This window comes from Euprymna scolopes, chromosome 3, assembly GCF_053919585.1.
Source record: "Euprymna scolopes isolate OS-2025 chromosome 3, ASM5391958v1, whole genome shotgun sequence".
Taxonomy (NCBI): domain Eukaryota; kingdom Metazoa; phylum Mollusca; class Cephalopoda; order Sepiida; family Sepiolidae; genus Euprymna; species Euprymna scolopes.
This window is the reverse complement of record NC_136484.1, coordinates 67,508,124-67,530,864: the sequence shown is the minus strand read 5'-3', so window position 1 is coordinate 67,530,864 and position 22,741 is coordinate 67,508,124. Positions and strand designations below refer to the sequence as shown.

The 22,741-nt window shown below is 32.7% G+C and overlaps 1 protein-coding gene across 8 annotated transcripts in view; it reads left to right on the top strand.

Annotated features, from left to right (window-relative positions):
* The window catches only part of LOC145255901 (AN1-type zinc finger protein 2A-like), a 99,690-nt gene that overhangs the window by 51,340 nt on the left and 25,609 nt on the right, over positions 1-22,741 (top strand). For 6 of the 8 annotated variants that reach the window (XR_013863920.1, XM_080114638.1, XM_080114636.1 and 3 more), the window contains exons 2-7: positions 1,908-2,024; positions 12,703-12,745; positions 15,632-15,683; positions 15,780-15,911; positions 17,828-17,872; positions 18,667-18,782. Coding sequence is in view for 6 of the 8 variants with exons in the window: in XM_080114638.1 (XP_079970764.1) it covers positions 1,970-2,024; positions 12,703-12,745; positions 15,632-15,683; positions 15,780-15,911; positions 17,828-17,872; positions 18,667-18,782 (443 nt within the window). In the remaining 2 variants the exon portion in view is untranslated. Of the gene's footprint in view, positions 1-1,809; positions 2,025-12,702; positions 12,746-15,631; positions 15,684-15,779; positions 15,912-17,827; positions 17,873-18,666; positions 18,783-22,741 lie in introns of those variants that run through there. The other 2 variants (XR_013863919.1, XM_080114634.1) reach the window with 1 other exon arrangement.

Here is a 22,741-nt window from a genome sequence, read left to right as displayed (position 1 = left end):
TTTGGATAAAAAAAAAAAATCAACAGCCCATCCTCTCAGGCATTATCTTCACTTTCGGAGGGAGATTAGTTTATTGGTGGTTGGCTAGGAAACCATTACCAGTGGATGCTGACAGGTCTGATTCAAGTTATTTTTATAACATTTATGTTGCTTTAGGGAAACTGAATTACCGACATTAAACAACTGAATGGGGAGCACTTTTTATGTTCGCTCCCATTCACATGACTCAAATTAACCAACTATTTGAAATCTTCTCTATCTATCTTCTTTCTTTCTATCTATTCTTCTATCTATCTATCTATCTATCTATCTTCTATCTTCTTCTATCTATCTTCTCTCTATCTATCCATCTGACAAACTACAAACCCTTGTACCCCTCGACGTAAATACTCCCAACAAACCCAAAAAGCAGCAAAATCCCACCCCTACACAGTAGAGATCCCTAGATGTAAGAAAGCCTTCTACTCTAATAGTTTCTTTCTCAGAACTGCTAAACTTTGGAATTCCCTTCTGGATTCCTGCTTCCCCCAACTGTACTGACATGCTGAAGTTCAAATGTAATGGGAATAGACATCTTGCTGCTCAACTCCCAACATAGTATCCCTGCAACTTATGTCCCTGATAATAGCTCCCTACATCAAAGTGGCACTGTGCCTTGTTTGGGGTGAAAATGTAATTAAAAAAATATGTGGCTGCAATATGAAGGGCAAATTGTGGAGGAGAATCAGTTGAGTATTTGGCGAAGTTAAGGAAGTATATGAATAACACGAATGTTGTGGAAAAGCTATCAATTTTTTTTTTCTTTTTAGACTATAGAACAAAGAAAAATAAAACGAATATTGTAAAATCGGCAAATATTTAAATGGAAGGCAGAGGTCTGTAAAATCCATCGACCCATTCCAAATGGGTACTCTGTCTGATTGGAACAAAAATAAAAATTGCCTCCATCTAGAATTTTTATTTCACTGACCGAAGAAAGAAAAGATAAAGTATAGTATCAGAACAGATACTACACTTCAATGTAAATTCTATTTTTAAAAGTAAAAATTAAATTCAAATAAAATATTGTACAATCGGCAAATATTCAGAGAACATATAAAAATAAGCAGCAGTTTTGATTTTTACAATATTCAAAGCAGACGATTTTTCTCCAATTTCAAATGGTTGCAATTGATTGGTTAATTTGATTTACATGAAGATTTGGTTTTCTCTCACTGCATACACCAGGATAGGATAGTGAGATTAAGAAGTCAGCGCCCCAGATGAGGGGCACTCTGACCTGACCTGCAAAAAGAGCCTGGGCACCCCACATCGGCGTTCCCGGTAAGAACACCTCAGGCGATTATTAGCAATAAACTCTTTCTCCGAGAGAGAGAGAGAGAGAGAGAGAGAGAGAGAGAGTGGACCTCCTAAAACTACACAGAACTAAACTCCCATCGCAAAATCAACAAAGACCGGATCATTACAGGAATGGTCTAATCTCTGTTGATTTGCGAGGCCGAGGATGAAACAAATCTATTACTGTGATTGGTGGCGAGCACTAGCAGTGGCAAGCAAGCATGTGCTACCGTCACTGAACGTGCCAAATCTATTATTCGACATAAGAAGGTGAAATACGACTTCTTGCCACCTGACTCGGACAGGGTCGGTTCAGGCGAGGTACAGTTGGAGATTACTTAACTCTCCCCTGTAGCCCTCCCTCACCCAGCACTCTTACAGAGAGTATAATTATTTCTCAGGAATGAGTGAACGCGAACGGTGACTCGAAAAAGAACAAAAGGAAGTCATAATCTCGTGACAGGAAGTGACGTTTCAAATTTTATGAAACTATTGGAATGACAACTACATTTTTTGTCTATACCTTTCACTAATTCTAAAAAAAAACAATTATATGTTTTTTTACACAGGTTTGGAGTTTTAACTAAAACTGAGAAAAGAAGTCTACGCTCAGTGTTTGATAATAGAAAGAATGGAGTTTCCGAATTTAGGTGCCAACTGCGGCGAACAATCTTGCAATATGCTAGGTAAGTATTTAATTGTTATATTTGTTTATTTTCTTAGTCTTTTTTTTGTTGCGAAAAAAAAATTCTAAACAATAATTATGAATTTAAATATTTATAATTAAAGGTTTTTATGAACTTGATTCTTAAATTTGAAAATTCAGTATTTTTTTTTTAATTTTATAATAGACATGAAAATCTTAAGGATCACAAAATTTCTTCTAGTGTGAAAAAAAAAAATAAATGTGAACATGAGTTCAAAAGTTGAATAAAACAAATTTGGCTTTTTTTTTACGAAACAACAAAATGAAAACTGGCCAAAATTACAGTGTAGTTTGTTCTGATGCTACACTTGTCCTCGACCAGTGGAAGAGAGATCCTTCATGACTGAGATCATCTTAATTTTTGTTCCTATCCAGAGTGCCCCTTTTTGAAGAACTGGATCTTCCCCACATTAAAAAACCCAACTTGTGTCTAACTCTGGCCTTGTGGGGACACAAGTAAATAGGAACAAAACGAAAACGTTGTAGAAAGCCACTCAGTAAATGTCATGGTGACATTTATTGGGTGGGTTTCTACCATTATTTTTAATTTTCTATTTTTGAGCGATTATCGTGATTCTACAAATGTAACCCTCTCATGTCGCCCATGTTTTCACGTAACACTAGACACTACTTTTTTAACTCGATAAACGCTAAGTTAAAACACACACACACAAAATATCCCGCTAGGTAGAATAACTTATTTTGCCTTTGATAACATTTGTTATATTGTTTTCGACTTTTTCGTTTTGTCAAGTCATTGTTTCTGAAAGAAAAAAACAAACATTTTTATCTCGTTTTAATTAGAACAAAATCTATCCATATGAAAGTAAAACATTTTTCTGTCGCGAAAATAGATAACTTTTAACAAGTGTCATATGTTAATTTATTTTTTTAAATCGTTAAACGAAAATTTAAACGTCCATTTAACATGGATTTAACAAATAAGCGACTCTAATGTAGACATTATTTTTAAATTTAAAAAATAATTCAGTGTGCATGATTTTTATTAATTTGTACTTATTTGCTATGCCTCTCCACGGGACAGTTAGACGCCAGGGTCGTTTTTTAACGTTGAGAAAAGGTACAAAAATAAAAGAAAAAATTGTCTCGGTCGTGAAGGAGGACCGATCTCCACCGAAAGAGAACAAGAAATGGAAGTGCAGCGAAGAACAGATACTACAACACTTTGATCTTGGCCAAAAGGCCAAGTACCTCCATCTATCGCATTTAGATGGACCCTATGAGGGTAAAGTGTTTAATTTCTTTTTATTTTTAATGTTGGGAAAATCCAGTCTTGCCTATCTTCTAAAATAAATAAATAACCTCTTTCCCACAGAAGAATAAGAGACGCTGCTGCATTGCTGCAAGCCTGCCTCTGCTTTATCGTTATTTACATGGCAAATGCTCGTCTGAGCTTCAATCTATTCTCACCAAACTTGCACGAAAAACACTCGTCTAGCCAAAACCACTATTAATAATTCCCCCACTCTTTATCTGTGCCTAAATCTAAACGTAGATTCCATGAACAAAGCTTCTTTTTGCCTGCTTTCCAGCTGACTACAATTTCATTGACTTCAAGTCCAATGTAAACAAATTCTTGATGAACCGTCCCCCTAAGTAATCAAATTTACAAAATTTCCACTACTTACGATTACTACGCTATAATCCCATTGACTAATGTACATCAATTAACCTTTATCCTCGAGTAGCCTCCGGGCCTTGATAAGTGATAACTCCTATGTAAAAAAGGGGGGTGTTCAAGATAGTCAGATTGATTTTTTTTTTTTAAATATGTGGTTTTAAACCAAAACGAAGTACAGTTGTGTCGAAAATAGTAATATATCCAAAAATTACTAAAATTTATCAAGTAGAACAACTGCAATTGTGTTTTCAGTGAAAGAAAGTCTCACTAACGGCTAAAACAAAACGTCAGCCATTAAAGTGACGAAAAGGGAGATAAATATGTCCCCTGTATTCGCGATCTTCAAAATGTTCATATTTAGGGAAAATAATATTTCCTCCAATTTTCCATAAAAATTACGGTGAAAGTGCACTGGGGGACCATCCGAAGACACCTTTGTTGATTACGGGGAGGTTGAAAATAAGAAAATGCTTTTCAGAATAAACAACCCCCTAACCTCCCCATGTTAAGAACGGCTTTCGGAATAAACACCCATTACAGGTTGGACAACCAGTGCAGTACTGCAGTGCACTAGTGCAGTCTGCAGTGCACATTGACCGTCTTCGAGTGATCCCCCAGTGCACTTTCACCAAATTTTCTATTCGATGAATTTTTTTCGTAATTTTTTTTTAGTATATTACTATTTTCGATATGGCAATTGGCAATTAAGTACTGTTGTTTTAGAAATCAACATATTTAAAAATCGATCTGTCGACTATACCTCAACGACGATGCTTCCGTTCAGTCTCGAAAGAGAAAGGATACCCCCCCCCACGTAGGGGCAGCTGCGCTTGTAATTGTTAGGCAAGGGTTGCGCAATCTCCAACCACACCTCTTCTGAATCTGAACTGCTGCTTGAGTCCAGTGGCGAGAAGTCCAGGGCGATTTGAAACAATACCAAGATAACCTGAACAAGCACCAAGGGATCACTGATGGTATTTAGAACTGTAACAGGAGTCGGAAAGTGGGATTGAGAAGTCAGCCCCCCCCCCCCCCCTCAGGAAGGAACTTTGACCTACAGAAATGCTTGGGCAGTTCCGTCGGCATTCCTTGATAAGGGCTTCCCAGGCGATTAGCAATAAACTGAGACAAAAATAACATGTTTGTCAAGAATAATTTTCTGTTAAATTTTACCATTTGCTCCCACATTGTCAATGGAATAAAACGAGATTTTTATTTTAAGGATCAACTATGTTAATAGCGTAAAAAAAATATTTCTCTAAAAGATGGGTGGGGTGTCTCTTTATTGTATAAATTTAACACACAATGATCACCCAGTTTGGAGATTGTGCAATGATGCCAACAAACGAAAAAAGATGTCGACATTTTTTTTTTTTTTTTTATAAACAAGATACCGTAAAAACTGAATTTAACTTGAAATGAAAATCCAGGCATCTATCAGTAAACAATAGAACGAAAAAGTGGTCAAGAAATTAACATTTTAGCAAGAATTTATCCAGGTAGGTAGAATGGTAACATTGTTATATAGTTGTTTCTTTACCACTTTTTCAGTTTGTTCTCTATACTAATAAATGCCTGAAAATCCTACCTAAACAAAGACTAACACAGTCCATATTCTGTATAAGTACTGATTTTATACTTTTTTTTGTATTGTTTGTGTGCAATTTGAAACGCTTGACATTCCAATCTTTATTTTGAAACCTACCTGGCAACATAGGTGAATTATATTTATATAAAAGTGGCAAACTAGACGAAATAAGTTCCTACTGTCCCCCCCCCCTAGTAATAATCTCTTTTGAAATAGAGGCCGCATCGATTTTTTTTCAAAAGACGCCCAATTAGTTTGTCCACAACTCTACTAAATTGATAAAAAAAATAACATTTGGTTATAGTCAAGATTGTTAGCTTTTTTCTTTTTTCTTTTCCTTTTCCTTTTTTCTTTTCCTTTTCCTTTTTTCTTTTCCTTTTCTTTTTCTTTTCCTTTTTTTCTCTTTTCCTTTTCTTTTTTTTCTCTTTTCCTTTTCTTTTTTTTCTCTTTTCCTTTTCTTTTTTTTCTCTTTTCCTTTTCTTTTTTTTCTCTTTTCCTTTTCTTTTTTTTCTCTTTTCCTTTTCTTTTTTTTTCTCTTTTCCTTTTCTTTTTTTTCTCTTTTCCTTTTTTTTTTCTCTTTTCCTTTTCTTTTTTTTCTCTTTTCCTTTTCTTTTTTTTCTCTTTTCCTTTTCCTTTCCTTTTCTTTTCTTTTCTTTTCTTTTCCTTTTCTTTTCCTTTTCTTTTTTTCTCTTTTCCTTTTCTTTTTTTCTCTTTTCCTTTTCTTTTTTTCTCTTTTCCTTTTCTTTTTTTCTCTTTTCCTTTTTTTTTCTCTTTTCCTTTTTTTTTTCTCTTTTCCTTTTTTTTTTCTCTTTTCCTTTTTTTTTTCTCTTTTCCTTTTTTTTTTTCTCTTTTCCTTTTTTTTTTTCTCTTTTCCTTTTTTTTTTCTCTTTTCCTTTTTTTTTCTCTTTTCCTTTTTTTTTCTCTTTTCCTTTTTTTTTTCTCTTTTCCTTTTCTTTTTTTTCTCTTTTCCTTTTCTTTTTTTTCTCTTTTCCTTTTCTTTTTTTTCTCTTTTCCTTTTCTTTTTTTTCTCTTTTCCTTTTCTTTTTTTTCCTAACTTCCTGTTTCTGGTGTCTATGACTAGATAATTAGACATGGCCAAAAGACAAAGCTATTCTTAATATGGAAAGGGGGGGGATCACATCATTTGAGAGGAAGATGGTCATTAATCAGAAGGGACCATATCTTGCGCGTCATCGTTATCCCGTCTGCTGAGCATAAGCATGAGCTCAAAAAGAGCAGGCTAAAACTGAAGGTTTTAGTAATTTGCTAGTTCATTTGTATAATTTAAGAGCTTTCTTTTATTTTCAAATTTTATTTTGGAAATTACAATGATCATGATTTTTTTTTTCATCCATTTTCATAAAAAAAAAACATGAAAACTAAAAAAAAATAATTAAACAAAAATAAATTATAAATTTGGATTATTCGGATTACTATTCTTATTTTGAGTTGATATTCAAATGAAATTTTGGCTGATGTAACCTCCAACTTCATTACCGGTCACCAACTAAGTGGACCTAACCATTAAGTAGTAGATAAAATAAATTGAATATTCTCGTGTGTGTGTGTGTGTGTGTGTGTGTGTGTATACAATATACTTTTATATTCAGATATTCATTTTTTTGAATATGAATTATATAGTAGTATGAATGTAGATAAAACAAAAATAAATTTAAAACCTCTGAAATTTATACTAGAATTATCCGCCATGACACCTGGCATAGTGGATAAAGTACTTGATAAAATTGAGTTGTAAGTTAAAATCTTCTGAAGGTTAAAAGGTTCAATCCTCACTGCAAATTACGTAGGACTTCTACCCAGTCATGGCTGATGGAATGAGAACATGCTAAATTAAAATGTTCATTCTAAATTCTGTCCAAATTCTTGAGTTCGACAAGATACACCTGAAGAAGATCGGAGGTTACATCGACTGAACAAATAACACTCAAGATGAGAATAATAGTCTGAATAATCGAAATAATTCAATTTTAACAATTTTTTTTTAAAATAAGAAATAGTCATGAAAATGAGAAACTATAAAATAATTAATCTATGTTTATAGGAAATTATTGACATTTTTAATTTCTAAAAACTTTCAAAGATAAGTTTTCAAATTAGTAATCATTGTTTTATACACCCACAGTTTACATGCACTCACAAAAATGGTGGATGCTATTAGAAGCTTTATTTTAAAAGTATTCAGATAACTTGGTTATGTAGTGGAGCTGACATCTATTCACTGTAGCTGCTTTCAACCTCAATCACTGCCTTGATACGGATCTGGAACTGGGAACTTGAAACCACTCCAAAGATCATAACTGTGGCTGGAAAATTTGTTTTCATCACCCTGGGCATGCCCTTTAGCGTTGACCCATCCAGATTTTTATTTTGAGGGTGCTGGCAATGCTTTTGTTCTACATTTTTTTTACTAATATTCATCCTTAATCCAAACGCATTGCCACTGAGACATACGGAACTACTGTGAATTAAGAGTCAGATTAATAGGGGCAAAATGTTTATTAACATTATATTTAAATTTCTGTATGTTGGTACAATCAAGAACAGGGAGGGAATTTTAAAGAAAGGCAGTTCAAGAAAAGAAGCTATTAGTAGATATATTCAGAGATCAGAAGTTGCTCAAGAATAAAAGTGGTATTTATATATTAGAAATTTAGAAACTAGGAGTTCACAATTTCTGGAAAATTTATAATAGTGTGATGAATAATAGGCAATCAACAATTCTCTCATTATGCGACAACCATGATGTTGCTTGAGTTCATACTTGTCCAGCAGTTTGCTTCCAACTCCATCCAATCTTACAAACCACTTTTTTACAAATGCTCCTTTGCAGCTAAAAACCACATTTGATGATCTGATCATCACCCTTCCCATATCTGTGGTATCATAAAAATCCTAGACATCTCCAAGGTGTGTTGGTCTGATCTTATCTTGGCTATACTGATAAAGAAATGCTCTGCTGAGCTCTCCCCTATTCTATCCAAACTCTACAACAAATACCTTGCAAAATCCTACTTCTGTGATAGCTGAAAAATTATCTCTGGTATTAGTATTCAAGAATTATCATAAAAGAATTGACCCACTCAATTATCGCCCTATCATTCTCCTCCCTTTCTTTACTAAAATCTTCACATCCTTAATCTAGCGCTAGTCCACTACCTTGTGAATTGTCAATATGAATTTAAACGAGCCCATTCTAATGTGGATATCCGAATAACGATCTCTAAATACATATGCCATGGCTTGGACAAGGCATGAGAAACTAGGGCGTGAGCCCGTGATGTAGCTATGGTTAGGCATGAAGGTATTATTGGACAGATATTTAATATAATCAGATCCTTTTTGGATGAACAAAAAATCCAGATTGTCCTCAATAGTTGTACATCCAAACAATACATTACTGCAGATGTGTCCTTGATCCTTGGACCTTGATCATTTCTGATATTCATAAACGACCTCTTTGATAAAATTGTCTGAGATGAGTATATTTTCTGACTACACCGCACTGTATTTCAGGTATATGGGTGAGAGGAACAAATACTCGTATATCCAAGGCAATGTCTGCAACCTTAAAAAATGACCTCTAGTCTATAGTAGAATGAGGATGTGAAATGGATAGTAATATGTAATGTTACTAAAACAAAGCTCCTTTCTTTCAGCGGATACAAAGAACCTTCTCAAACATTGATTGCCATGACAAATAGCATTCCAGTTGAATTCATCATTTAAACATTCACAGGTAACATGAGTTGGAACAAATATATAGATATTGCTAAGTCTGCAAAGATGGATTCCCTCTACTGTGCTAGAAAATTACTCGCACCTGCCAATATCCTATGTCTCTACAGAGCCATTTGTCCATGCATTGATTATTGTTGTAACATACAGACTGCATCAACCACTATTCTCTGTATTAAACAGGATCCAAAAAACGGTCTCCAATCTAATAGGTCCTGCACTGTCAAGCAAGCACCCACCCCCATTTCATTGCTACAATTTTGCACCCCTGTGCTTGTTTTACAACTATTTCAATTGAATGTACTTCAATCTCATAGTGTAGCCTATTGGGTATGGCTGTACACGTGTGCAAGATGGTGTGCACTAACCCCAACTCCCAGTGGCAACACTTTTAGTGCTGGACCCCTCAAAATGTAACCAGACACTCGCTGCTTGCTGGAATTTACCACTCGAATGCCCTGAATGCATAAAACGTACAACAGCCCTAAGTTCGTGCTGGTTTATGACCCTACCAAATGAGTCTCTTGGCTGGCTGTTAGTTGTCAGATTTTGTCTTCGAGTTCTTCCTTCATAGATGCCTCTGTGTTGGTTGATAAGCTGCTTCTTTTCACTGCAGCCTGAGCATTGGATATCAGGACAGGTCTGGAAACAACTGGGTGATTTTGCAAATCAACAAGGCAGTTAACGAAACATCAGAGATAATTTTATCAGAAAAATTATTTGCATAAAGTAATTCGATATATGGTTCATACAAAGGGGTGAAAAAGAAAGGAAATTAGATAATTTGAGCCTTCTCTGAAGTTAAGCAAAACAAATTGTTTTCTGGTTGCAGGAGTTTTAAATTCTTTCAAGCTTCCAAATAACTTTCTTCTACTTAGCAATTTCGAGGGCTAACTCTTGAGAATTTTCTTTATAAGGCGGAGACCTGTATCTTTCAGATGGCCAGAGGGGGAAAAAAATCACAATTTTTGCCAGGTATTTAGTTTTTATATAGTCTGTTATTTCTCCCTCCAGCTCTCTGAGATGACCCCTTTTCTCTTTTCTCCCTCTTTCTTCTAAAATTCCTTTTCCTCTTTTCTCCAAAGAAATTAGTTATCAGCTATTTGTATTTTTATAATCTCCTTTCAACATCATTTAAATTATTTATGTCGACTTTCTGGGAGGTCTTCCATTGATATGCGTTCACCATTCTGACCCAGGAAAGCAAGCATGTCATTTTGCCATTTTTCTTTTCTCAAAATCTATCAAAATAAAATTTAGGTTTTTATTTTTTTTTTTCAAATTAACAATTTCTGAATATACCAACTAAATTAGTCTAACCATTATCATTTCTATTTATCATTGAGATATTCATTTTTCTAATATCTCCAAAAAGAAAATATCTCCTTCCTTGGGCCATCTAAAATTTTTGACAGTGTCAACCATAATACGACCATACCTGACTCATGAGTTTTCTTAGCAAAGCAATCCAGCATCGCTTGGTAAGCACTGGTGCCCCCTCAAGATTAACTAATAATAAGCAGCAAAATCCCATCCCTTCACTGTAAAGGTCCCCAGATGTAGCACAGCATTCTACTTTAATAGTTTCTTATTCAAAACTGCTAGAATTTGTAATTCCCATTATGTATCTTTCTCCCCTTACTGCACTAACATGCAGAAATTCAAATATAATGTGAAAAACATCTTGCTGTTCAACTCCCTACTTAATGTGTTCCTGTAAGCATGATTCTTAATTCACAGCTTTTTGGAGTTCTTACTTAACAAAGGAAAAAAAATGCTCTTATATCAAAAAAACTCATTTCCTATACCATTTGTCTTGAGTAAATTTTAACTTGGTACCTAATAATTAGACATGTGTAATTAGTTTTTGATTAAACTTGAAATGGCATTCTTTCTTTGAGGCTGAAGTGCATGCTGGTAATTTGATGCATCAACATTACTTAGAATAGGAACTTGGAAATGTGCGATTGGAATAATACTATTGAATATTCACAAACAATCTGCATATGAAATTTTTAACATTGCATTTTTGGCACTCTGGTGATTCTATCCTTTAAAAAGGGGTGCAAGGTGATAATATATGTATGTATGAACATGAATTTGCTTTAGTGTATTAATATATAAAAAAAAAACATTACTGCAGTATGATATCATTTTTGGCATTATTAGGGGCAGATTGCTGAAAAAATCTTTCACTTGGTGCTTGTATCACTAAGTGAAAGATTCTTATGGAATAGTGAGATAACCTGCCCCACTATATTAAAATGATTCTGTCCTAGTAGTCTTATATTTAGTAAAAACATTTGATAAAGAAACAAAACAATTCCATCTAAAGTAAATCACTTGGGGTTTCTAAATTTTTTAGATGAGGCTTGATAATATGTATTATTTGGGTTATTCTGACTACTGTTCTTGTCTTGAGCCTTATTTTCACAACATTTCGGTCGATGTAACCTCTGATCTTCTTCTGGTATATTGTATCAAACCTGTGAATCTTTCTGTTGAACCTCTGAATCCACACAGAATTTGGAACAAAACCCTGTCTTTAATCGATGGGGTAGTATGCTCTCATTCCGTCAGTCATGACAGAGTACAAGTAATTTGCAAACTGTCATTTTGAGTGTCACTCACACTAAGAATTGAACCTTCAACCTTCAGAAGAATGTAACTTGCAACTAAATTTTACCACATTATCTGTTACACCACAGGTACAGTCAGTTGAACTGTTTTTCATCATTAATTAATCTCTATCTATATAAAAGCCAAGTACGTCCAAGGATGGAATACTGTTGCCATATCTGGGCAGGAGCTGCTAAAAACAGCCTATCCTGCCTTGACAGAGTACAAAATAGACTTCGTGGCTTAGTGGGGGATGCCCTTTTCTCTACCCTGCAACCTCTCTCCCACAGAAGAGACGTTGCAAGCCTATCCTTGTTTTATCGTTATTTCCATGGCAGGTGCTCGTCTGAACTCCGATCTCTGGTCCCCCCTCGCCAATCTTTCACAAAAAATACCCGTCTAGCTGAATCCACTGTGAAAAATTTCCCCCACTCTATATCTGTGCCTAAATCAAAACGTGGATTCCATGAACAAAGCTTCTTTCTTAGAACTGCACGCCTGTGGAACTCTGTTCCGTCTGCCTGTTTCCCTCTGGACTACAACTTGGATGTCTTCAAATCCAATGTTAACAAATTCCTAATGAACCGCCCCCTTAATTAAACACTTCATCAAATCTTCACACTAACGTAATGTACTTGCAATAACCCTTATCCCTGAGTGGCTTCCGGGCCTTGATAAGTGGTGATCACTGTGTAAAAAAAAAAAAAAAAAGACACAACAGAATTTAGAAATAAATACAGAATGCAGAATAATATCCATTTGTATGTTTATGAATATCTTTATTAAAATTTGAAATTGCAGCAGCATTTTTATCATTATCTCCATTGTAAACATGACTTTGTATTGTATTAGTTATTACTAGCATAAGAAGTGTTTTAAGAAGTGGGACGAACTAAACAAAAAATAATTATAACCCTTCCCCTTTTTCTCTAATGATTCTTAGAATTCATGAAAGTTGGTTTGGAATAAGACTGAAAATATTGAAGCTTTGCCAATACAGATGGATATTTTGTTACATATGTTTGTACAAGTATTACATTGTTTTTATTACAGATTTTTTACCCATGAAATGTGATGCATGTTCCCAAGTATTCTGGTAAGTTCTTCTCTTGCCTCCTTCATTGTTTTATTTTCCTATATACAGGATGTTTCAAAACTCTTGCACAATATGTGTTTTCATAAAAACACACATAATATCTACTTTACTGATCATTAGCTTAGAAAGTTCTCAAATTGTTCACCTCCTGCATTAAAACCTGTATTAATTCTCTTAAAAAACAAAACAAAAAAAAAACTATCTTTAACTCTTCTGGGGGTTTCGATATTGATCATTGGACACTCTGTTGTTATTGCATCTTTCAAATCATTAAAAGTGCATGGATACTTCTACTACCCAACAGATTTTGGATGTCCTCCAAAGGAGAAAATCAAAGGGGGACAAATCTGATGATCGAGGTACCTTTTTTTTTTTTTTGCACAACCATTTTCCAGTAAGTCTTGTTCAAATAGTTATGCACATAAATTGCAAAGTAATTGAGTTCCATGTTGCTGAAAAAAAAGCATTATTGAGTTGTGAGAACATCTTCAATGTAATCAAATGAAAAGATCTACAGAAAGTAAATTTCACTGATGACAGTATTATTTAAAAAGGGTTAGTGATTTCCAGCCCAGACCATGATCTTAAGGTTGTTGTTGTGATGTACCTCCTATTTCCATTTTGATTTTATTTCTGATCAACAGCATATAGTGTGCCGGTTTACTTGAAAAATTATTTCATCACTGAATAATATTGAAGAATTCACAGGATTACACACCTATTCATAAAATTCTAATCTTTTATCAGTGTCATTACCATATAAGCTTTTAGAAAGATTTACTTTCTACAGATAAAATTTCTGTTTTATGAATACGATGCACTGATAATGTGACAATCATTATCGCCTGGCTTATTTACCGTGCTGATTTCACAGGGTTTTTAACATCTGCCAAAGCCTTTATCAATTGCGTTCTTTGGTTGATCACATCTCATAGTCGTTTCTTTAAAGCGTTTAATCAAAACAGCAAAAGGTTTGGCTTAATAACTTTTCATTCAGGATGATTGCGGTTGAATTCCTGAGGTACAGTGCAGTATGTTGCACCATCTTTTCCAAACAAAAAAAACAAATTAACTTTTTCTTCTATTAGTTTCAGTATATGGTGTACGACTTCTGGACATCTTGTATATTCACTAGTTTTATTGATATTGACTGTAAATATAAAAAAATAGATTATCAAAACGTTTTGTAAAATATAATATTCATTAATTATCAAGCGAAGTAATATAAATTGTCTTTTTTTTTTCTTTTTTCTTTTTTTTTTAATTACAATAAATCCATATTAAAGACGTGTGATGTTAGTTATACATTTAAAAAGAATACATAGGGCTAGATTAATAGCTGCTGAATGACAGTTTATTTTTTTTGTAAATAAATATTGGTCTTATGTAGATAAATTACAAAAGTAATTATCTTTAGTTTTTGAAGTAATTTCATGCTTTTTACTAAACAATTAAATCCTGTTTTTTTATGTATGCATGTTGCATAAGGGTTTCATTGAGAGAGTCTTAGAGTCTTATTAGAAGAGTGTTTGTCTTGAGAGAGAGATGCTTAGAAAGAGTCTTATTACAGTGAGGGATGTTGTAAGACTCAGAGAGAGAGAGAAGTTGTAAGAGTTCTAGAGAGGGATTGTTCATGTGAGGAGAGATTCTTATATATTAAAATGTTCATTCCTTGCTTGTGTAGATTAGAAGGAGAAGCTCTTTGCGTGAAGACATTGTGTAGACATGATGATGTTGAGACGTGTATGTAAATACATAAAACACAAATATATAATACAATTGGACTTTACCTTTCTAAGAATCACAAGACAAAACATATTCTTTACAAAACACATAATGGTTTATTCTTCTTTACAAAACACATAATGGTTTATTCTTCACACGGCCGTGTTCCATCACCAAGAATTCAAAGTCTCACATTTTTTCCTTGAAGTGACGTCTCGCTTCCAGACGTCTGACTCCCCCTCAGTTTTCTCACTGACTGTCTAACTCTAACTAAAGTTTTTCTCTATTCCTAGAACTTTCTATTTTCCGTGACGTCATACACATGTTAAAACATGTGCCTTCTTTCACGTGTCATGGACATACGTGTCCAAAACTTTTCCTATTTCTCGGTAACCTATTTCAATATGTTAAAAACATTATCTTATAAGCTGCATTCTTTCAATTTAAAATTTCATCACAATCTTAATAGTTAACATTCTTTCCTTGAAATATTTATCTATTTCTAAACAAATGTTTGTTTTACATTTTTAAATTCTCACACGTAATCTATTTCTAAACTTGATTACGAGGTTCGAATTTCGCCTATGCCATTTCATTTTTATTTTAAACTAAATTCTCCATTTTTATACTTACATGAAAAGGGGACAGCCCTTATCATGTAACATGCCTTCTTAGTGTGAAAAGTGAAGTGGTGAACTCCCCTTATATTAAAACTGAAAAAGCTTGTATAATATAGGTACTCATGATGAAATGAAAATATATTCCTAAACTTGCATAAATTGATCAATTATTTCAAATAAAATCAGTTTTCTGAGTAGCCGGCAATCATCTGCTGTTTTAAAAACAAGGGAGATAACTAAATATAACTCCAACCTGCGGGATTTATGTAATGTCTACTATTTCCATTAATCGTTTAAATATTAATTATTATGTTACTTTTACAAAAATAGAAAAAATCTGATCAATTTATGTAATTTTTGGAATATATTTTATTTCCTCATGGGTATATACATCAAGGATTTTACTTTATTTTTGTTTTTAATGTAGGGGAAATTCTGGGTAAAAATCCTATTTTATTATAAACTATAAATTCTGGGTAAAAATCCTATTTTATTATAAACTAAAAAATTAAAATTAAAAATTTTTGCTTACATCTTACAGCCGGGATCATATTCATTATGCAACTCACAATTGCCCAGATTCATACAAAAAGGTAAATATGTGTTTATTTTCAAATAAATTTTTTTTTATTGTTTTTATTACATATTCTTTTTTGTTACTATAGATTTTCAATTTTATTATTTTTCAGGATAATCAGGTTCCCATGTGCCCTCTTTGCAATACATCATTTCCATTAAAAAAGGGAGAATCCCCAGATATTGTTATTGGTAGTCATATAGACAATGACTGCCAATCAGATCCAGCAAGGCAACGAAGAAAGGTAAGCTTTAATTTCTTTTCAGAAAGAATTAACTTGGAAAAGGGTTAAATGCAGATAAATTCTTATTGACTCCCCCCTCCCCTCGATACACTTGCAGTTTGTTTCTCTCTGTAGTTATTCAGTATAAAAAGATTGTGTAAAAATGTTATATTAAAAAAAAAACATAAAAAAAATTTGTATTATGTATCTGTGAGGAACAAAAATATTCTACTCCAAAATCATGAAAATGGATCATTATTATTTTTATAAAGAAAATCATTTCTAAATAGATTTCAGTTTTGTTCGATGCCCCCATGTTTAAAAAGGCTTTCTAAAATCTTGCAAGTTTGAATTGGTTAAAATTACTTCCTTTCTTTAGCTTGTTTTCAAGATAGTGTTGCGATATTGTTGCTGTTCACTTGATCATAAAATTTGATTTTCTTAAATAAAACTACTTGATCAATTTATTGGTGTATTATATTTTCTTTCCATCATGAGTACATACATCATACAGATTTTTCTTTATTTTGTTTTTTAATATGCAGGAATTTTTACTTTTGCTATCAATATTTCATTAAAAAAATATATTCTTCAGTCATTTCTTATATTAAGTGATACTTAATTGTATCAACAAATTTGCTTCAATGTGTGGCCATCAATCTTCCTTCAACCACTGTTTTCATGTCTGAATATCTAACAAATTGTTGTATCAATTTTTATTGCATGTCCCAAAACTTTCCAATCAATTGTAATTTAAATATTTTACATTTAATTAAGGAAATAAGTTTTAAAGAGTATAATTGATTTCAGAAAATTAAATCATTTCCATTTTTTTTCTCTTCTTTTTTCTTTTTTTTTTCTGGTGTACACTTTTGAATAGTTCAAGTCAATCATTATGAAAATGTTGCATCTCAATCTGATTCAGTTATGTTTTGGTCATTTATAAATACTTTAATAAAATGATAGAAAGATTTTTTTTTTTTTTTAGATGATGATTTATACTTTGTATTATTTGGATGACTCGGCTTGTTATTCTGAGTTCAACAGAAAGATTCTCAAATTTGACAAGATATATTCAAAGAAAGTTGAAGGTTAGATGTTTTAAAATGTAAAAATAACACTCAAGATGGGAATAGTACTTCGATTAGTCCAAATTATACAACTTGAATATTTTTCCAAATTTTGAAAACACTTATCAGCATATTAAATGCTGATAAATATTTTGAGGGGAGTGGGGAACTACTGTTTGTATAAGATAGCATGGTCTTTGCTAGATAATTGTTTTAACTCTAGAAACCTGCTTATTGATAGATGAGTTTCATTTGTAAACTTTTCCTGATACAAGGCCACTATAATTGTGAGCATCTGCAGATTATTGATAATACAAAATTCTCAAGAGTTTTGTCTAAAAATATTTTTAAAAAGTGCTTAAATTTAAAATCTTATGATTTAATGGTGATAAAAAAATCAATTTTGTAACACCTCATAATCTTATTGTAACATTCTTGTACATGATCTGTCTCAAGAATTTTATAGCTCTAGTAGTAAAGGATGAAACTTTTTTTTTTTTTTACTTAATGAGAGTTTTCACTTTAACAAAATAATCTGATTTAATAGTTTTACTTCACTGGGAAATTGTTAGCTAGTTTTTAAAAAACTAGTCCTAATTGCTTGAGTTTAGGATATTTTTTGCCTTATACAATTTCTTAATTGCAATTAGTAAAGTTTATTTTGCTGTTCTAATAAATTTTAATGTGTATGTCTTGGGTTTTCTTTCATAATGATTATGTAAGTCATGAATTTTATTTTTTTTTAATGCTTAAATTGGAAAACTAAACTTGATTATTTTCTTTTTGAAATTGTAGATTTAGAACAATTGATTGATCTTGCTAAAAAATTTTAAATGTTCTGAGATTTCTTTATTTTTATTTTTCCAGATTTATACAAATAAATGTTCTGTGAAAGGATGCAAACAGAAGGAGGTTGGTTTTTGATTACTTCTGATTTTTTAAAATTTATTTATTTAGTTAAATAAGCGTCTTTTAAAGTTCTTCATATTAGAATGATGAGAATAGAAAGTGGATTTTGGGTTTACTTTTGACAGGTTCGTAACTTTTACTTTCCTTATTTTATTCTATAGTCCTCACATTCCATGTGATACTGACAAATGATCAATCCCAATTCTATGCAATTCACTTGATTTTATTATGTAATATGGATTTGCAAAAACTACATTGCGCAGCATAGAAACTATCCTAATTGTGAATTTGTTATGCTGATACAGTCATGTCGAACACTCGTATTCTTGGATAAACTGTTGCAGGAGCCTGGATGTCTTGAATTGCAGAAATATTGACTCGCCAAGGAAAATTTGGAAGTAAGTGATTGAATAAAACTACAGAGTGAAATTTGGAGACGGTTGATCTGATTAATTATGAGGATATGTAAAATATCAAAGCATCTTAATCCTAGACCAGGGAAAAGTGATTTTCAGCAAATATAGAGAATGTCTTTGGTAAAAGAATAATTTGTATTGTGTATTTGATAGGATGTGCATTGTGTATGTACTAATACTATTGGGAAAGGTATGAACCCATAATATCCCCCCCCCCCTACAGGTATAGGTAAAAAAAAAAAAACTAGCATTTTGTGTTCAATTAATCATATACAATATATATTACCTTTTGGCATTAAATAACTTAAAAGTCCTCAAAGTGGTTATTTTTCTGATATAAAATATTAATATTCAGAATGAAATGTTATTCTCTCTTTTTAGTTAATTCCTGTGAACTGTGATCGTTGTCAGAAGAATTATTGTCTGAAGCACAGGCACGAGCAGGACCATGCATGCCTTAGCTCCCAGGAAGCTGGTCAGTCCATGTCAAAAGCCGGGTAAGCCTTTTTACAATTTACTTCCCGAATGTTCTGTTATATATATATATACTGTAAACCACTGTAAGAAGCTAACAAGAACGAAAGATGATTATTGCAAATACAGGAGATGCCTATTGGTCATTTGGTCTTTTTTTTTTTTTTTTTTTTTTTTTTTTTTTTTTTTTTAGACCAAAGCTATAGATAGGAGAAAAACAGTTAGCTGAAAGAAATTACTGTGATAGGGGTCAGATTTATAGGACAACCTGAGTGTGTAGTTTAGCAGCAAGATGTTTGTTCATGCTATATTTAAATTTCAATGTGTTGGTATGGTTACGGGGAGCTGATAGGAAATTTTAAAGACAAACATATTGAGAAAAGAACCTATCAGAATAGAAAATCTGCAAGTGAAGTGGTGGGATTTTACTGCCAGTAAGGTGGGTTGGGAGCATTCAGTTCATGGAGTAAAAAGTGCAGTAAGTTTATTGAAGAACATTCCATGAAAGTACTTGTAAAAAAAAAATGATTGGGATGCAACACTAGCGATGTAACGGGCTAAATATTAGCAGTCAGTGTAGGATGTATTAGACTAGAAATTCTTTTTAGTATTCTGTTCAAAGAAAGATTAGTGGTTGTTGCCCAGATGTTCAACAAAAGTTATCTCGATAGCAAGACTGAACAGAGGTACATTTTGACAGTTGTTATAAAAAAAAAATATTAAACGTTTTGCATAGTTTGAACAACATCTGTATCTTCTAACTCTCCGTTTACACAAAGCTGAGTTTTTTTTTTTTTTTTTTTTTTTTTTTCAACCACTTTTCATCTCTAATTAATATCTAATTAGATCTTCCAATCAGAATCTGAATTGGTAACGTGACATGATTGCTCGCCAAATAGAATTTTGCCTAATTTATGTCAAACTGTCATCAGATGATGAGCCATGATTTGATACAACTATTCATTTCTCTCAAATCCAGATTCACTCATTATTCTCATCAATCTACATCACTGTCACATCATCATCAATATGCATGTTCATTGTCAGAAGTAGATCATCACTCAAATTAAGCTTCTGATCTGATATGTGTTTATGTCACAGACTATGTTTATAGTTTTTTTTTTTGTTTTTTTTTTAGTGTTATAAATGCATTATTCAATCCATTAAAGCATATTTATTAAAACATTTTCCTGATATACTGGATGTTTGGAATATTGATGGCATAACTTTGGGATTATGTTGTATATGTGTATATAGGTCTGGAAGTGCATGGTTCAGTCATTAAAGCAAACCCTAATCAACATTCTTTACTATGAATATCTAACACGTGCAATGTATGACAATGGACTGTCATTTCTACATATCGGATATATAAATTCTCTTCTTGTATCAAGGTTACAGATGAAATAAGCCTGGGCCTCATGCTTCCACATTTATGCCAACATAACCGTAAAAAAAATGATAAACAAATATAAAATCTGTGGGACTTGGAAGAAATATGTGAGCATCATGATCAGTAGGAGTTCCTTTGATAGTCAAGAGAGTGGGATCAAGTCAGCATTCTGTAAATGTTGATCCTTGTTTACAATATGCCAATGCTGATAATCAGCACATACCAAAGATTATGCAGAGGAAGAAATGGGTCACAAAGGAAATTTGACTAGAAATGGACTGCTATTACAAAAGCTGATTAAGTGATTAATGATGCAGACTGACGATTTGGATGTTCCAAGTTTAAATTTAGTTCGTTCCACAAAATCACTTTCACTTAGGGTGTTGGCAACCTCCACGTGTCCCTCCGTAAGTACTCAATGTCTTTCTAGAAAGAATTCTGACTAGCAAAATGTAAAAAAAAATGCCAAATATTAAAATTTTGATATGATTACAAAAACAACCCCCACACAAAGTGTGCATTCAGAACATAATCCCGAAGTTATTCCATCGATTCTCCTTCCCACAACATTCTGTAGAATTACTCGCTTAAATGATGAATTTAGTTTTCATATTTTAACAACTGTACATCTTCCCCCTTCTGATTACAAATAAATTATGTTGCTTTTGTCAAAAGTTTCAACAACCCATATCAGTTCTGGGTTTCCGAAAAGTGCCCCACCATATGCAAATACATTATAGAAAGATATATAATTTAAGTTATGAAACAAGAAAAAAAAAGGAATGCTTTTTTATTTTTATTTTAGGATAAAAAAGCCTGATAACAGAAAGGTGGCAAGTTGTGTGGCCCAGTGTCTGCTCCTTTAAGATGTATCAAGTTTGCAGAGGAGTAAAATCATCTTTCCAATGGGATCACCTATTTTATATGAATGGTGGGTGGCCGGTGATGCCTGCCAGAGGATGGAATCCTGGTGGCTGAGCAGTTTGTTTCCAGTTGCAAAAGTGGTTACCTGACTTGCAATACTCCAATTTAGCCCTAAGTTGGACTAAACATGTGGTCAAAGAGGCTCAATTCGATCAATTGACTGGTCATGTCAATCTGTATAAACCTCACACCAAATTTACATCACACATCTTCCTCATGCTCCCCTCCTCCACTAATAAATGACTAAGGGTCAGAGGATTCAACACTGCTGATTTATCTGCAGCCATTCTGAAATATTTAAACTGATGAAACTGAATTATGGTGATTTAACCTATTGTACTGCTACATGGACTCTTCTCGACATTAATAGTGATAATGCTTGTAACAAACAGTTGTTATGACCGGGCCAAAAGCGGTTTCTGACAACTCATTATTTCTGTACTTTGTGTAAATACATATTCTTGTTAACTCTACCTCCTTGTTGTCTTATTTCTTTTCAACACTTTAAAGGCATAACACTAAAAAAGTATAAGTTCCTCTCAAAACAAATATACCATCTAAATGTTCCTGTCATAGCAAAATAAAAAGGTTTCCCTTTGGCAATGTCCTAATTTTGAAATCTATGATAGGTGGCGCAGTGCAATAATAACAGTATTAAAAACTTTTTTGGGGGGGAAAAACACCTGTTGATTTAAGACCAGAAACAGATTGCAAAAAAATAATCTGATTACTTCACGAGATTTAGAAGAGTTAGAGGGAGACATTTCTTGATGTCAACCTTTAATGCAAAAATTGGTGTCGACCATTATCATTCCCAAAATATGTAAAGAAACTAAAACATGGGACTCTATTGGTGGAGGTAGAAGCACTTCAATAAAAATGACAAAATTCTATAAAACTAATATACAGAGTTACTCGCTTTAAAACTTGAACATAGGTGTATATACCAAAAGGGAATTGCTTTAATTCAGCTTGGAAAAGATTTTCAAAAATGTACCAAAAGAATCAGGAGGTCACAGATATAAAAATATCCATAAAAAGTTTCAATGTTAGAAATGTCAAATGTTGAGACCTCATGAAGATGTGTGCTATGAGAATACACATGTAGAAGATGCAGTGAAAACCCACCAAACTAATCAAAATGAATGTTTCAAAATTCTTATTTGTGCAAATTGTGGACAGGATCATCTAGCTTATGCTGCACTATGCCCTACATGGCAATAAGGACAAAAATATGTTAATTTTGAAGTATGCACAAAAGCTCCAGGAAAATTATAGACACGATCTCAAAAAAAAAAAAAAAAAAAAAAAAAAAAAAAAAAAATAGGAGTTTGGTCACATCTTGGAAAATATTATTTGGTAAGGTTAAATTGAAATTTTAGAAAAACAAATAATGTTAAAAATATTTTATTAAATGATTAAAATGTTTGGAGACTTTGGGTGTGATACACTTTTATTTATTTATTTACTTTTTTTTTTTTCAAAGAAAAAGTCTTCTTTGAAAAAAAGGTGTACTATACCAAAAGTCTCAGGAAAAAAAAATTTAATCATTTAGTAAAATATTTTTAACATAATTCGAAATCTTACACCAAAACTTCAAAACAAAAATCAGAAACTACATATCAACTAAATTATAAGACATGTGGCATTTTCCCAGAAATAAAC